We start from the raw sequence: 16,142 nt of genomic DNA, 5'->3' as shown, positions 1-16,142 counted from the left end.
GATAGATTAGTCATATATTAGTATAGCACAGTTGGTTGATTATATGAATCTTTGTCATTTGTTTGGAGAAATGTCAACAGTTTGCTGTAGCTTAGTGTTTTTTTTTTGCTTTGCTTTGGACATTTCATTGTCAAAATGTTTCTCATCTTATATATACGCAGTAATAACAATATAGATTTAAGTACAAATGTTTTAGTTTTTTGTGTGTATTGTATAATGACCAAGCTGGATGACAGAATGTTTATTTTTTAACATTTCTTAGAAGAATGGAGTCTTAAAATAACTGACGAGTGCATCTTGACAACTGACATCACCGCACAATGTGACACATTTTCTCTTTCAATCTCAGCACGATCTGATAGGTACCATCACTTGGAAACTGAGGAGGAGGATGATACCAATGATGAAGATTTCAATGTGGAACTGCGCCAGTTTTCCTCATCTTCACACCGATTCTCCAAAGTGAGTTGTGTCTCTCTTTTTTTCCTCACACACTGTTTAATTCATGCAGTACAGAATGACTCAGATGAGAAGAGTCCTGACCAGTGTATGTTCAAATAAAAATGTGGAAAACTATGGCCAGCACTGTCTCTGCCATAGGGCTCAGCTCATAGATTTACATGCATTTGCTTTTGTTAGAGGGATATGCTTTTGTAGGTCAGGGAACAACATTGCACACAACAAATACTCATGCACATCCTTGTTCTCAGGCATGCAAAGCTTTGGCGCATTGCAGTATCAGTTGCTTCCAGAGTCTGGTGATGGCTGTGTTTTATAAATATATGCTATAATTATGGGATTGTTGCTTGATTTCTTTTTTTTTTTTTTTTTATAAACAAACTAGGACAGGGGGAACTAATATGGTTTATTGATTCTATGTATTCTTTAGCATTTTAATTATTTAAATGTATTAAGAATATTATTACTATCAATATAAAATTCAGGCATCATCAATTTGTTATTTTTGGTGGCTATTGCCATTTTATGTATTGCTGTTTTCTACTAAATTTATACAGTAATTCAAACAATTGTACGTAATTCGTACTAAGGCATATATTTTTTATAAAAAAGCAAGCATGAAGCTGCATCTATTACCCCAACCTAAACCTCAGTAGAATGATATTGTACATTGCTTGGGAGAGTAAGCAACCACCTAGAAATCACCCAGAACACCTTAAGAGCAACCTAGCAGTGACCAGCAGATGCATTTCAAGTTACATTTCCTCGCTTTTCAGGATTCTTTATCCCATTCTCATGTTTGAATGCTGTGACACATGCATATGTTTACTACAAGAGCTAATGGAGTTTATTGATGCGTAAATATGCTGTATGTTTGTTTGCATGTGGTGTGTGTGTAGGTTTACAGTAGTCTGGATCTGTCTCGAGGACAGCTGGAAGAGAAAGGAGAACAGCCGGAGAAGACAACAGACAGTCCTCTCACTGTTGACTCACTGAGCTGGACTCCAGACTTCACTGAGATGTATGTTAAATTTAATGGGATAATCCAACTTCTGATGGTAGATGAATTTACATTGTCCAGGTTGGACATGTATGATCATTAACTGGTCCAAGTTGGTCCAGATAATTGATTAGATCGGACTACCTGCTAGCAGGGTCAAGGCCTACCTCATAGTCTACTATTAATAAAGCTGGTTAGAGCTGTAGACCTCTTTGGATCGCCAACAAAACAGCGTCTATGTTCCTAAAACTACCTTAAATTTGTAGAACCTGACTTTTTCAGGTGGATCCTGTCATTTTTGCTTGTTTCTCTTCTCCAGTCCCTCTCTCTCTCATTCATCTGACACTGAGAGCACCAGCTTGAGCAGATGTTCCGGTCTTCTTCCTAAGTTTGCAATCTCTGCAGAAGTGGAAGACGACGAGGGTTCCCTGGCTCTTGAAGACCCCAGTAAAGTGACCTTTAGTATTGGGGAGTTGCCTCAGGATGAGCCTGATCCCACCACACCCTGTAGCACCATCAGTAACTCCACTCTCTCAGGTACAGGGATGATTTAAAGCAGATGGGATCAAACATCCGCCACAAAAATAAATAAATAAATAAATGTTTACTTGTGTTTGAGACTCCATGTATAAAACCATTAATAAATGCAATTCATTTTCACATGCTTTTGGTGCACATGCAGTACTATAGGCAGTGGAGGCCTGCAGTGTATTTACTGTATTTTATGTTGATTGTACTTTGAGTTTTTGCCAAGGTACAATTGACTCCCCATTTTAACTGGAAAAAAAAGTTATTTGTTTGTGATCAAACAGATAGTAATTAATATTTAAATAAAACAATGATTCAAAGGGAAATAAATAATAAACATTTTAAATATTACAATTATTTATAGGTTGCATAAGTTTTTTTTTTTTTTTTTTTTTTTTTTGAGTAGGCAGTTTCTCTGAGCACCTGGATCAAGCGCCATCACGGGGAGATGGAGTGGAGAGTCTGGACAGCTCCTGTAAGCCCTCCTCTGATACAGCCTCCTTCCTGACTGCTCCCAAACCTGAGACCACAGAGAAACAGTGTGCTGTCAGCAAAGTCCCAAAATCAGTGTCTACCAGCGCCCTGTCACTCATGATTCCTGGAGGTGAGTGTGTACAGTATGTGAAATACTTTGTTGGAATATAATAAAATAGTGTTTGTTATTGTCCATGTCAGGGTTTTTTGAAAGATGGTTGTTGCACTGTTGTTGCACAGCGCCAGTCAGTTGATTTATTGATTTATTCCCCCCAGATATTTTTGGTGTGTCACCATTAGCAAGCCCCATTTCTCCATACTCGCTGTCATCAGACCCATCTTCTAGAGATTCCTCCCCCAGCCGAGACTCCTCCCTCAGTGGTGTCGTCTGTCGTCAGCCAATCATCATTCACAGCTCAGGGAAGAAGTTTGGCTTCACTCTGCGAGCAATCCGGGTCTACGCCTGTGACAGTGACATTTATACAGTGTATCACATGGTCTGGGTGAGTGTGGCAGGGCTGTCCAGCACACCACTATAGAACCCAAACAGCTGACAAAATGTATTCTCACTTAGATTTTTCATATCTCAGTTTACTGCATCACACATAGTTAAGATACTGATGAAAGCTTTCAAACCATGTATGATTTACTATGTATATTGTATTGTTTGGGAATAGAATGTAGAGGATGGTGGCCCTGCTCACAAGGCTGGTCTTAAGGCTGGAGACCTGATCACTCATGTGAATGGAGAAACAGTTCATGGGCTGCTTCACACTGAGGTGGTGGAACTATTGTTGAAGGTGAAAAAAACCAACCAATGTTACAACCACAACACTATTTTCACTGCTTGTTTTCCATTTCATTTTGTGTTACAATAATTACTATAAGTCACATGTGCTTATTTCACAGAGTGGAAGTAAAGTTGCAATTTCCACAACCCCTTTTGAAAACACTTCTATTAAAACTGGTCCAGCTAGAAGAAATAGTTACAGAAGCAAAATGGTGAGAAGAACCAAGAAGCCGAAGAAAGAGAAAACTCAAGAAAGGTAAGAAAACAAAAATATCATCATTCTTGTCTGACATTTCAGGTTTTACAAATGTTTATTTACAGTACATTAGCCACAAATATTTGGATAAACTACCTACACCTCAGTAGCAAGATCCCCCACTGCCACTAGATGTAGCTGTTGCGGCATTGTTTTTGTAATGTACACTGTTCAGAATGGAAAAAATTTTGTACTTTTCTGCTGCATGCTGTGTAGTATATACAGTATATAACCTACTATTTAAAAATATTATTTAAAACAGTAGGCAGTATCTATGTATAATAATTTCATAATCCAGTATGCTTTTTCAGTTTAAGCTTTTTTTTCTCTCCAGGCGGCGTTCAGTATTCAAACGTTTTGCCATGCAGCCCTCTCCACTTTTACATACCAGCCGTAGTTTCTCCTCGCTAAACCGCTCACTGTCTTCAGGAGAGAGTCTGCCTGGATCTCCCACACACAGTATCTCGCCACGCTCCCCCACAGCTGCCTTTCGCCCAACACCTGACTTCAGCCAGTCAGGTGTGTATCTTACATTACCCAGACATCGGTGCTGATTAAAAAAAAAAAATATATATATATATTTATTTTAATGTTGCCTGTCGTGTCAAGGGGTGTAAATATTAGTGTTCTGTGCTCTTCCTGTTCAGTTCAATGTGAAATTATGAAATCTGAATGAAAGTAATAAAAACATTGTCACTTATCTTAATGTTTTAACTTTCCGCTGTTTCATTCAGGTGCCAATTCATCACAGAGTAGCTCCCCCAGTTCCAGTGCACCTAACTCACCAGCAGGCTCTGGCCACATCCGACCCAGCACTCTGCATGGCCTGGGTCCCAAACTACCTGGACGGTTACGTCAGGGTCGACGTAAATCAGCAGGGAGCATTCCCCTCTCACCATTGGCTCGCACACCCTCCCCGACCCCTCAGCCTCAGCCGACTTCTCCTCAGCGGTCCCCATCTCCCTTGCGGAGTCACACTGTGGCAAGCTCCAAACCCTCTCAGGCCTTCCCTGCCAAAATGCACTCACCCCCGACTATTGTACGCCATATGGTACGACCTAAAAGTGCAGAGCCTCCTCGGTCCCCACTCTTGAAGCGAGTTCAATCTGAGGAGAAGCTTTCCCCCTCTTACGCTGGTGACAAAAAACATTTATGCACCCGAAAGCACAGTTTGGAGGTCACCCAAGAGGAGTCTCAAGGGGAGGCCTCATCTAGAGGGGAGCATATCCCACCATCTATAGAGGAGAGCACTTCCTGTGAGCCACCCACCATTACTCGGGTGAGGCCTGCTGAGCAGGGTTGCCTAAAGCGGCCTGTCACTCGCAAAGTTGGTCGTCAGGAGTCAGTAGAGGAGCTAGATAGGGAGAAGCTGAAAGCCAAAATGGTGGTGAAGAGGCAGGACTGGGCTGAGAGACGAGAGTCTATGCAAAAACAAGACACCTTGCAAGATGTGGAAGGTGCTGCTGAAGATAAGGAGTGGAGTGTCCTTACACGTTCCAGTGTGAGACCCCAGGGTTCCGAATCTGGATCCCTAGACAAGTCTACAAATGCTAGTTTGAAGGATGTCCTCTACAAAAAACTAAATCCGAGAGTCTGTGAGAGCATAGCTGAGTCTGTCACCAGTGGAGACTGTGTATCACTTTTAAGTGAGAATGGGAGGTCACCTTTATGTCAGTCAGATCGTCAGATGTCTCGGGCAATGAAGGAAAGTAATAAACCAGATTTCAAAGCCTCCAACATGGAGTTTGCCAGAAAGAGACAGTCCTTTGAGGATAGGGAAGACTCCTTGTGTCGAATATCCTCTGGTGTTCATGAAAGCATTCATTTCAACACCACCAGGTCCAAAAGTCTTCAGTTGGATTCCGCGTTAGCTTTAGAACATGTTAAAGGGGGCATGTGCAACATCCATGGCACTTCTGAAACTTTGGCCCCTAAGCTTTTTAGTGGAAGAGGAGAGAGTGCAGTAGAAAAACTTCAGATGATTGCTTCTGATGGTCCTATCAGGAAGACCTCCTCTGAGTACAAATTGGAGGGAAGGCTTGTGTCCTCTTTAAAGCCACTAGAGGGCACCTTGGACATCGGTCTGCTTTCTGGGCCTCGGGTATCCAAGACTGACACATGTCTTTCCAAAATGGCAAACAGCCATGGGGAAAGTACTATGTTGGCAGAAGATCTTTATGGCAAACAGCCTATTCAACAGAAAACCACAGCGAAACAGAAAAGTCCACATGCAGGGATGTCTGGGACACTTAACTCTAAGGACAGTGTGTATTTGAGCAGTAAAACTGTTACAAAAGAAGAGTCAATTTCCAATAAGGACTCTACAATAAGTTCTGCTTGCAATGAGGCCTTGCATGATAGAAATAAATGTAATGATGGAGTGAAGTTGCAGATTACTACCACTAAAGTTGAGTCCATAGAGACAAGTGTGAAATCAGAGACTAGGCTAAAGACAGCTCAGGAGATGAGAGCTGCACGACACAATGCTCACTTTGCATGTGGGAAAACGCCCTCCATCAGGGAAGTCAGCAATGAAGACCAGGAAGATGACATGGAAAATATAGAGGATACATCTCCAAAGCAAAACGAAACTCAGCAGATACAACCGGATCTTGGTAAAACAAATCAACCTAAGGAAATCCCAGTGTCTTCTGCTGTTTTTTCTCAACTCAACTCTGTCCAGCAAATCCCAGAAGCAAATTCTGGCAAAAATAATAGTAGGCGGAGTGAGATACCGATTAGTTCACACAGTCCAGCAATGTCTACATTGAAGGATAGCATGAATAAAGACAAACCAGCTGATACAAAGACCACTCCAGTGATAAAGCAGGTCCATTCATCAGAAAATGTTATGGACAATGCACGTGCAACATTAAGCCCAACTTTGGCTAAAATCAAGACTGTGATAGATAGAAAGGATAGGGCTGGTAGCACCAAAGACCTTCTCAACATCAGTCCAGATTTGAAGGAAAGCAAAACATCTAGTCGAATGAAAAGTTTGGGCAAAAACATGGAGTCTGCACTGGGAGACAGAACTGATGGTACGCCAACCTCAGCTGCTGACTCAGGGCAGGCTAATCCAGAGATATCAGTCAAAGAAACAGCACCCATGCCACAGAGTCTGTCTTTAGCTTCCTCTGTCACAATATCCACTGTGTCTTCTGTCTCAGTGCCATCAGATGCACCCGAGACCACTATTGTTAAAAGCTCATTGTCTACCCTTCAAAGAAAAACCACTTCATCTGCAATTGCTGCCCCATTGAAAGACACGCCTGCTACTGATTCCAAATCCAAAGCCAGTGCAAGCACCACCCCACAACTTTCTGGGTTAGCTGAAGTAAAAACAACCACCATCCAACCTCAACAGTCTGATCAGACTTGTGCCAAAATTTCAAGCTCTGATGGCTTGGCAAATGGACAGACAGCAAGTATTTCAGTTCAACTCTCCAAACAAATCTCAGACAGAACACAACATTCTGGTGCATCAAGTGGTAGCAGAGAATTCAGTGTTCAAACCCATCAGTCTCAACAGGGCTTAAACAAAAATCAACATGCAGACAAAGTAAATGCAGAGGAGGCAAGTTGCCAATCCAATTTAATGGTGAAGGAGCTTAAAACCCTGCCAGCATGTGGAGACAAAATGGACTCGAGAGATAAAATGGCTTCTAAAAAGGACTCCAAATGCAGTATGAGTGAAAAAGTTACTTGTGCCTCTAACGCTTTAGTCAAAGCTGAAGTTTCCGAAAACTGTGAAAAGCAGGAAGCCATCTTCAGGAGCCAAGAAAACATGAAAATCACATCAATTGACACGGGTGCAAGCCCACCAAAGACTAGAAGTTGTGACACTTCAACAAAAGACACTGTGCATGTGCAATCTGCAATTAAAACAGAAGAAAAACAGAAATCCAAGACTGTTGTTGATGTAGACACTGAGAAGGCCAAGAAGCAAATTATGGACATGTCCATGACTGAGATAAGTCCAGCACAGACTGCAATAAAACAGACACAACCATCTGGTAGTGCTACACTAAAACAAACCCCTTTGAGTTTCAAAAACAAGCCCCGAGTAGACTCTCCTCTTGTTACGCAGTCTTTAGGGAAGGCAGTTGAAGATGAGGGAAAGCCGGAAAACATAGTACAGCTACATCCTATTGTCAAAGACAACATAGTCAAACCAAAGGAGCTAAAAGATTCAGTCTTGTCTACAACTAAATCTCAGCCTCATAAAGACACCCGCGCTAGTTCTCAATGTGGCTCTGGGCCAGTGTTGCCTGTGCCAGCTGTTAAAATCCATGTGTCTAGTGGACTTCCTCCTGGTAAGGGCAACGCTGCTGTAGTTGAATCACTTGGACCTTCCTCAAAGGAACAAGTCAAGTCCAGAATCGATGTTCCAAGATCAGAGTCTCTCAAGGGCTCCAGCACAAGTGATCCCATAGGAACAACTACTACTACTACTATTACTACTACTACTACTATATCCAGTCCTGACCCTAAACATGTCTCCAGTGAGTCAAAGGTGACTGACAAACAAATTTCATCCAACCGAAAAGAGCAAGTGGAAAAGAAGAGAAAGGAACCTATTCTAGATGCATCGTCAGCACCCAAAACTAACCGCAAAGACTCGTCAAGAGGCATGCCTTTGGCAAAGGATAGTACTACTGTTGAAAAAGATTCAGTCCGTCCTAAACAAACAAAGGATACGCCACGTGGTTCAACTTGTAAAAAGTGATGTATTGTATTGTAGTTGCCAAGCGTATTGAATTTTAAAAAGACTGGATGTAAACATCATTTTTGTCTATATGTTATATCATGAACCCTTTCTATCGGAGGACCGGTGAAGCTGTTACTTTGGGTTTTCATAAGAAACCAGAAATGAATTTGTTTGTTTGTGTTGTGATCTATCATGCTCCGTTAATATTATGTCAAAAAAAAGTGTAGCCTGATTGTTGACTTGTTTTGCTGCTGATTTGTGGTCTTGTTTTAGATCTCGCAAAAGCGCCAAAATTAGTCAGTTTATTGTGTTGCGATGTGATGTGGCGTGTGCAATAATTGGTGAGACGGAGTGTAGATGCCTTTAAGGATTAAATGAACTGTGCCAATCCTGGTTGAGTGTAACTATACCAAACAAAGAGCACCTCAAATTTAGAGATGAAGGTGCATGTTAACTGACTGTGTAAAAAAAAAAACAAAAAAAAAAACAACCTTCACGCTTATTCTGGCTAGCGTTATCATGTATTACACTGGTTTTTGATGTATTTTAAAACCACTAGGAAAATATTTGTAGCAATGGTGCTATTGATGTAGCTTACATTCTGCAAGCAGAACAGATCACTTATTTTATTTTTGTCACTTACTGTGTTTTTTCTTTTTTGTGACTTTGTCAGCAAAGTTTTGTTTTGGGTAGTGGTGCACAGAGGGAAAGCACTTTGTCCTGTGCTTCTCACCTGGAACTATTTTATATTGGAATCATCTTATGGTTCTGGAATCGTATTGGAAGGGGCCTTAGAGTTTTTTTGGGGATATATGACTTGCTGTTCTTAGCAGGTCATGGTGAAATTCACATTCCTTTCACATACATTTGTAAGGATTAATTTTTATGCAATATATTGTAAATACAGCAGCATTAATTGTACAGAGGAGTCGGTTGAAAATGAGTGTTGTACGTTTTATATGTATATATTTTGCTATGTCATATTATGTTTGTATACTGTACTTAATGTTAGTCTCCTAGTGATGTTATCTGCTCAGTAATTGTGCTGATATAGAGTCTCAACTAGCAGAATAATGATAGTCTCACTCTGAAATGAAGTGTACTTGAAGTTTCACTAAGGTATGTAGGGCTTAACCACATGCATTTTCAGATATGTATTTTAAGTGGCACAGCAGAGTTGCTCTCCGAATGTTCATTATACTTGATGCCACTAACAAGGAAATCATGCATTTACGTGAAACAGGGACAAGGCAGATGTAGCACACTATATAAAAGGCAAGTTTCAGAGACTGAAGGATTAATCCATGATTAAGGCTTGCTACTATGTAGATTATATACAATCTGTTTAAAAAAAAAAAAAAAAAAGTCAAGCTTTTAGGGCTAACATTTGGCATACAGAACCATGATGTATTTCCCCTGGTTTGGTTAAAAGGGCTTATACGGGGATAATCAAATGTGTTTTAGCAACATGTCAGGGTTGGTAGTCAGTGCTTGTTGTAAATGTGAGGAGTTTCACTGCATGTTCGTTCTTCATGTTCCATCATTTTCATATGCAAAGTACAGCACTTACAAATGGGGACTGTAATACTTTACTAAATGCATTTGTGCTATTAACATCTCTAATCACGCAATAGGACTGCTAAGTGCATTTCCTGCACTTTTTTACGTTCAAGACCTTTCAAAGCTCTCCTTCCTTTTTGTTCTCAAACTTTAAAAAGCATATTTGTCATTAGTTATGCTTGATTTGACCTTTAAGCAGTTGGATAATGACCATTGAAGGTTAGCATCAGAACAGAGAAGAGGATGAATCATTGTGTCTTTTTGATAACATTTGGTCTGAACTTTAAACCTGCTATAGCTCTGCTGGTGTACATACATCATGTACCAACTTAAAGTAAAGCGACTGTGTATCTAGGCCAATTTCAGTACACCTATATTGTGAAAGGCTATATTACCGTATGATATTGAAGTATTTGTGATTTAATGTTTTATGTAAACAGAGTATATATGAGCTGAACACACAGATCTGCATAAGTAACTAAACAACAGAATGCACCATGTAAAGAGAATCTATAATAAAAAGATTGTAGAGATTTTAAAGTGTATTAGCAGACTGACGTTTCAGTTCCTTATAGGCGTTACAGTTGTAGCTTAGGAGGTCTAAAGAGCTACAAGGCACTTTAAGATTAAAAACAATGCTTGTTGGGAAATTGGGGTAGAGATTATAAGCAAACATAATAGAAACTTTAATGATAAAATGTGAATGTTTTATAGGACATATGCATTGTCTGTTCTCAAATATCAATATTATTGCCATGAATTAACCCCAGACATTCATGTTGTTGGTGTTTCTTTTCCTCCTTCCCTTTTCTGACAATTAATGTTTAAATCCTTTAAGAAGCACATTAAATGTTTGTTTACAACTACTTCATGGATGTATATTTTGTACATTTGTGTTATTTGCCAAATGAATGTGCTGCATCACAGGCAGGTGTGTGTGTGTGTGTGTGTGTGTGTGTGTGTGTTTGGGTGGGTGGGGGTGTGTGTTTGTGTGTGTGTGTGAGTTCCTCTTAGCAGACACTTGCTGTTGAAGACCATTGGTGTGGTAGCCTAATGTTGTCCTTTTAGTTCAGTATGTTCTTGCTTGTTTTATGGAGTTTTCTTTCCTCTCTATGTGTGAAAATGGTGTTTATGTAGATGATTCTGCTTATCATTGTCTTTTAGGATCTGTGCAATAAGAGATGTGGTTTTGAGTTTTGTACATCACCCACAGAAAGCTCTATGGATGTCATAGATGTTGTATACTAAACAAATATTTATACTTCTAAAGTTGTATAATACTGAAAATAAAAAGGCATGTCAAAATGACCTTTTATTGCATTTTATTGTCTTTTTTACGGTGGCTGAGAGAGCTCAACGTGCTGCAAATAGAAAAAACACCTGCAAATTAAGAACTTTATTCTTTATTTGGTTGTGTTGTGAGCATTTGCAGTGGGTTTATTTATCTGTTTGTGTTGTGAGCATTTGCACCACCTGCTGTCAAATTGGAGATGTTTTCTTGATTTGCTGGTGCTTTTTCTATTTGCATGTGTTTTCTGAAGTTGCAGCGCGTTGAGCTCTCTTGGCCACCATACTTTTTCTTTTAACAAGAATATAGATTTAATGAGACTGCAAAAAGACATTAGACATATATACAGTTGTGGTCAGAATTATTGAAACCCTTGGTAAATATGATCAAAGAAGACTGTGAAAATTAACCTGCTTTGTTAATCCTTTTGATCTTTTATTTAAAAAATTCACAAAAAGCTAACCTTTCATTGGATAATAAGAATTTAAAATGGGGGGAAATATCATTATGAAATAAATGTTTTTCTCTGATACACATTGGTCACAATTAACGACACCTTTTTATTCAATACTTTTTGAAACCTCCATTTGTCAGTTTAACAGCTCTAAATCTTCTCCTATAATGCCTGATGAGGTTAGAGAACACCTGGCAAGAGATCAGAGACCATTCCTTCATCCAGAATCACTCCAGATCCTTTAGATTCACAGCTCCATGACGGTGCTTCTTCTCTTCAGTTCACCTCACTCATTTTCTACAGGGTTCAGGTCAGAGGACTGGAATGGCCAGCAGAAGCTTGGTTTTGTGCTCAGTGACCCATTTTTATGTTGTTTTTGAGGTTTGTGTTTGGATTATTGTACGGTTGGAAGATCCAAACATGGCCCATTATAAGATTTCTAATAGAATCAGTCACTTATTGATTTTTTATCTGTTGGTATTTGATAGAATCCATGATGCCATGTGTCTGAACAAGATGTCCAGGACCTCCAGCAGAAATATAGGCCCACAACATCACAAATACAGCAGTATATTTCATTGTACACATGGGGTACTTTTTATCCCTGTGTTCACCAAACCCATCTTGAGTGTTTGCTGCTAAAAAGCTCATTTTTTAGTTTCATCTGACCATAGAAGCCAGTCCCATTTGAAGTGCCAGTCCTGTCTGATAACTGAATATGCTGGAGATTGTTTTTGGATGAGTGAGGAGAATTTTTCTTGAAATCCTCCCAAACAACATGTGGTGATGTAGGGGCTGTTTGACAATTTTTTTTAAGGTTTTCTGACCCCGAGACTCAACTATTTTCTGCAATTCTCCAGCTGTGATCCTTGAAGAGTCTTTAGCCACTCAAACGCTCCTTCTCACCGTGCATTAGGACGATATAGACACACGTCCTCTTCCAGGCAGTTTCATTACATTTTCTGTTGATTGGAAATTCTTAATTATTGCCTTGATGGTGGAAATGGGGATTTTCACTGCTCTAGCTCTTTTCTTAAAGCCACTTCACTAATTTGTGAAGCTCAATTATCTTTTGCTGCACATCAGAAATATATTCTTTGTTTTTTCTCATTGTGATGGATGATTAAGGGAATTTGGGCTTTGTTTTCCCTCCTATTTATATTTCTGTGAAACAGGAAGCCATGGCTGGATAATTTCATGTTCATAATCACCCTAGAGTGCTCAAAATTGTGAATATGAATGGGAGTATACTTCAGAGATATTTTACTCTTAAGAATTTCTAGGGGTGCAATAATTGTGTCCAACGTGTGTTTGAGAAAAACATTTATTTCATAATGATATTTCCCCCCATTTTAAATTCTTATTATCCAATGAAAGGTTAGCTTTTTGTGAATTTTTTTTAATAAAAGATCAAAAGGATTAACAAAGCAGGTTAATTTTCACAGTCTTCTTTGATCATATTTACCAAGGGTTTCAATAATTCTGACCACAACTGTATGTTATTTGAAAATGAAGACAAAGATTTTAGTCAGTTTTTTTTTTGTCAGTTTTTCAGCATATAATGTTGATCTCCAACTTAAAGTAGATGTTTATGTAATCTGTATTTGGAGGGAGACCAAACAAACTCTTAATTTACAGTTGTGAATATCTTGAATAATTTCTAATTCTCCTGACAAGGCAGAAAATGGCCATTGCAATTAAGATTGCAACTAGAATTATAACAAATACAAGTACACCGACAGGAAATTCACACTGAAGTTCAACATCGATAATCCTTGTTCCTGTGCCATTACAAGTGGTCTCCATTAGGTGTTTTACTTTGATTTTGTTTTTTATAACCCAGTTGATGAACTCAAAGTTGCTACAGTTGCATACCAGGGGATTGTAGCTCAGATCAACAGTACTGTTATTTCCCAGATCCATAACGCTTCCAACATCCACTGCCACAATGGCATTACTGGCATAGTTAAGTTGGATAAAATGCAGGGAGCAAAATCCAGAGGTGCTCAGTTTGACCAACATGTTTTCACTCAGGTCTACTTGCCTGAGATGCATGAGACCTTTAAACAAGTTCTCTTCAAAAGCAGTTATTTTGCATGAAGCTAGAATGAGGGTTTCCAAAAGGGGGACGTATTTAAAAAGCTCCGTCTGGGTAAGAACCCCTCCTTCAATAGTGTTCCCCTTTAAATTGAGGAGATGCAAACTCTTCAACCCTTTGAGAATGTGCACGTTTGTCAGACTGGTATTTGACCAGGAAAGATTTAGAGTTTTGAGATTCTGTAGATCGCTAAAAGGTGAGCTGTCATTCAAAGTATAGTATGAATGGCTGAAGTCCAAGTGCTCCAACTGTGGAGTTGCACTGAAAGGCTGTGAACTCCAGAACATTTGTGAGCCATAGCTGAGATTGAGGAGCTTCAATTCACTCAGACCAAACAGCTGGTCATTACAACAAGGTCCCCTGGGATTCACTAAACTAAGACTGAGATCTAGCTCTTCTAGGTTTCCGAGACTCTCCAAGCATTTGCTGCTAAAATTAAGTTGCTTTGAATTCCCACTCACGGACAAGTGCGTAAGCAAGGGAATGTTTCTGGTGTTGATGTTGCAGACATCTTTAAAGCGGTTCTCATCTAGCACCAGATGGGACAATGTAGATGGGCCAGTCATGTTAAATTGCAATGAATCCAAGTGGGCTCTAGTAAGGTCAAGCTTTTTAATCCATTTAAGGCAATCAAATGGGAAATTATTCAGGTCTGAGAAATGCTGAAGCTGGAAATCCAAGTCAGTAACGAAGATCTTGCACAAAGATTGTAGTGCAGCTGATGGTATGTACACATTTGGATCGGTTTCATACAATCCCAGGTTCAGTCTGTTGGTTTTAAGGCCTTCAAGCCCTTTCAGTAGGGAGGAGAAGTTCATCTTACTAAGGCAGCCACTGAAATCCAGACTACTCAAGTTCAGTGACTTAAACGCACCTGGTTCTATATTGATAAAATTGTTTCCTTTGAAGCTGATGCTCATCCCGTGCACATTGCGGAGTGGTGCTAAATCATCCTCTCTTATCCGATCAATGGAGTTCATGTCCAACTGCAGGCTGTGTAGGTTTTGACAGTGGAAACTGCTTAGTCCATCTAATGAGTGAATTTCACTTCCCCCAATGTCCAAAACCTCCAAATATGCAAGATTATTTGATGGGATGTCTGATAGGCTTTGTATCTTTGACTGAGCAAGGCTTAGATATTTGAGTGCTAGAGGTCCAGAAAAAGCTCTTTCTGCGATGAACACAAGTGGGTTTCCGATTAGGATAAGGTCCACCAAGTCAGGCTGATATTTAAATATGTCTTCATACATGAAAGTGATGCCACATCTGTGAGTTATAGGGTTAGACGTGAGAAGAAGCATTAGATTCTCTGATGCACAATTTTACTCTGTTCATCTTGAAAAACTTGTTTTGCTCACCTTGTCAGGTCTAAATAATTCAAGCTCGTTAGCCTCTGAAAAGTAAAGTTGTAAAGGGCAGGAAGATAGTTGAAGCTAAATTTCAAAATTTGGACAGAATTTGGTACCTCATTTGGAATGACTTGTAGGTCCATATCACTACAATCATAGCCATTTACAACCTGAAAAAAAAGATTAAAAAATAAACTCTGAAACCAATCATTAGTGTTACATCGAACACTGAAACATAATATAAACAGTATATTAATTTGTGGCTCACTTTTGTCTGTAATGTTGAAAATCATGCAAAATAAGCTACCATAAATGTACCTGTTGACACTGTCTCCTAGCCCATGGTGTTGCTTCGTTATGCGGTAAAAGGTGAAACAGAGTAGTGTAACATAATGTGTAGAAAACAAAATGCTTCTCCATAGTGTACAGAAGAAAAAGAGAACAGTGTCTCCTCTTCAAATATATAGGTAAAATAGAGGAACTTCATGTAAAACAAGAAGTGTCCAACTGTAACTTCCCTTTATGTCAACAATGGTTTTCTGTTTGTTTAGAGGCCCACATGATATCACTGTGAATAAAGACAGAAAGCAAACATGCCATTTTCAACTTTGGGAAAATTGTACCTCTTTCAGTTTGGTGAAGTAGATCAGAACTTTCCAAAAAACAGTTTTGTGTTTTGTTTTAATCCTGAAGGGTAGTGTGCTAAAAGAAAACATCGTAATTGAATATTGAGTAACAGTTTGTGTGAAAAAAGTACCTGTAACACTTTGAGTTGAATTAAATACATTTTATCTACGATTGTTACTGGATAAATGAGTGGGACTTACATAACATTTGTCTTTGTCTTTAGTATTCCTTTTACTCACTTATACACTTTACTGCACTGCACAGCACACGGACACTTTATCACTGACATACACTTTACTTTTTATAGAATCTATATAGAATCATATTCTATTTTTATTCTTCATATCTATTTTTATTCTCATATCTATTTGTTATTTTATTTTATTGCTAGTTTATTTCTGTATATATGTTTACTGTACTTTTTCTATTTGTATTTTTGTAAACTTGAGGTTTTTCTTAATTTTGTTGGACAATTTGCTGGACAGTCGTACAATACATTTCACTACATGTCATACTATGTATGTATATGTATGTGACAAATAAAATTT

General features: G+C 39.1%; 2 protein-coding genes and 1 long non-coding RNA gene across 4 annotated transcripts in view; 1 reads left to right on the top strand and 2 right to left on the bottom strand.

Annotated features, from left to right (window-relative positions):
- The window catches only part of LOC306870987 (microtubule-associated serine/threonine-protein kinase 1-like), a gene marked incomplete at its 5' end in the record, with an annotated part of 39,457 nt that extends 28,384 nt beyond the window's left edge, over positions 1 to 11,073 (top strand). The window contains 9 exons of the mRNA XM_079418622.1: positions 350 to 462; positions 1,359 to 1,480; positions 1,779 to 1,996; positions 2,394 to 2,591; positions 2,738 to 2,964; positions 3,139 to 3,261; positions 3,371 to 3,507; positions 3,842 to 4,026; positions 4,242 to 11,073. Of these exons, the coding sequence (XP_079274748.1) occupies positions 350 to 462; positions 1,359 to 1,480; positions 1,779 to 1,996; positions 2,394 to 2,591; positions 2,738 to 2,964; positions 3,139 to 3,261; positions 3,371 to 3,507; positions 3,842 to 4,026; positions 4,242 to 8,236 (5,318 nt within the window). The 3' untranslated portion in view covers positions 8,237 to 11,073. The remainder of the gene's footprint in view (positions 1 to 349; positions 463 to 1,358; positions 1,481 to 1,778; positions 1,997 to 2,393; positions 2,592 to 2,737; positions 2,965 to 3,138; positions 3,262 to 3,370; positions 3,508 to 3,841; positions 4,027 to 4,241) is intronic.
- Positions 1 to 16,142, bottom strand: part of LOC306870868 — a 1,223,475-nt gene that overhangs the window by 690,255 nt on the left and 517,078 nt on the right. The gene's annotated exons all lie outside the window — the stretch shown is intronic.
- Positions 12,834 to 15,401, bottom strand: cd180 (CD180 molecule). The gene is made up of 3 exons (XM_079420239.1): positions 15,286 to 15,401; positions 14,977 to 15,137; positions 12,834 to 14,884 (listed from the first exon to the last, which is right to left on the bottom strand). The coding sequence occupies exons 1-3, from the start codon at positions 15,385 to 15,387 to the stop codon at positions 13,153 to 13,155; spliced, it is 1,995 nt and encodes a 664-aa protein (XP_079276365.1). The 5' UTR covers positions 15,388 to 15,401; the 3' UTR covers positions 12,834 to 13,152.

Source organism: Barbus barbus (assembly GCF_936440315.1).
Source record: "Barbus barbus genome assembly, chromosome: 6".
NCBI classification, from domain to species: Eukaryota; Metazoa; Chordata; class Actinopteri; order Cypriniformes; family Cyprinidae; genus Barbus; species Barbus barbus.
This window is presented reverse-complemented; position numbering and strand designations above follow the sequence as displayed.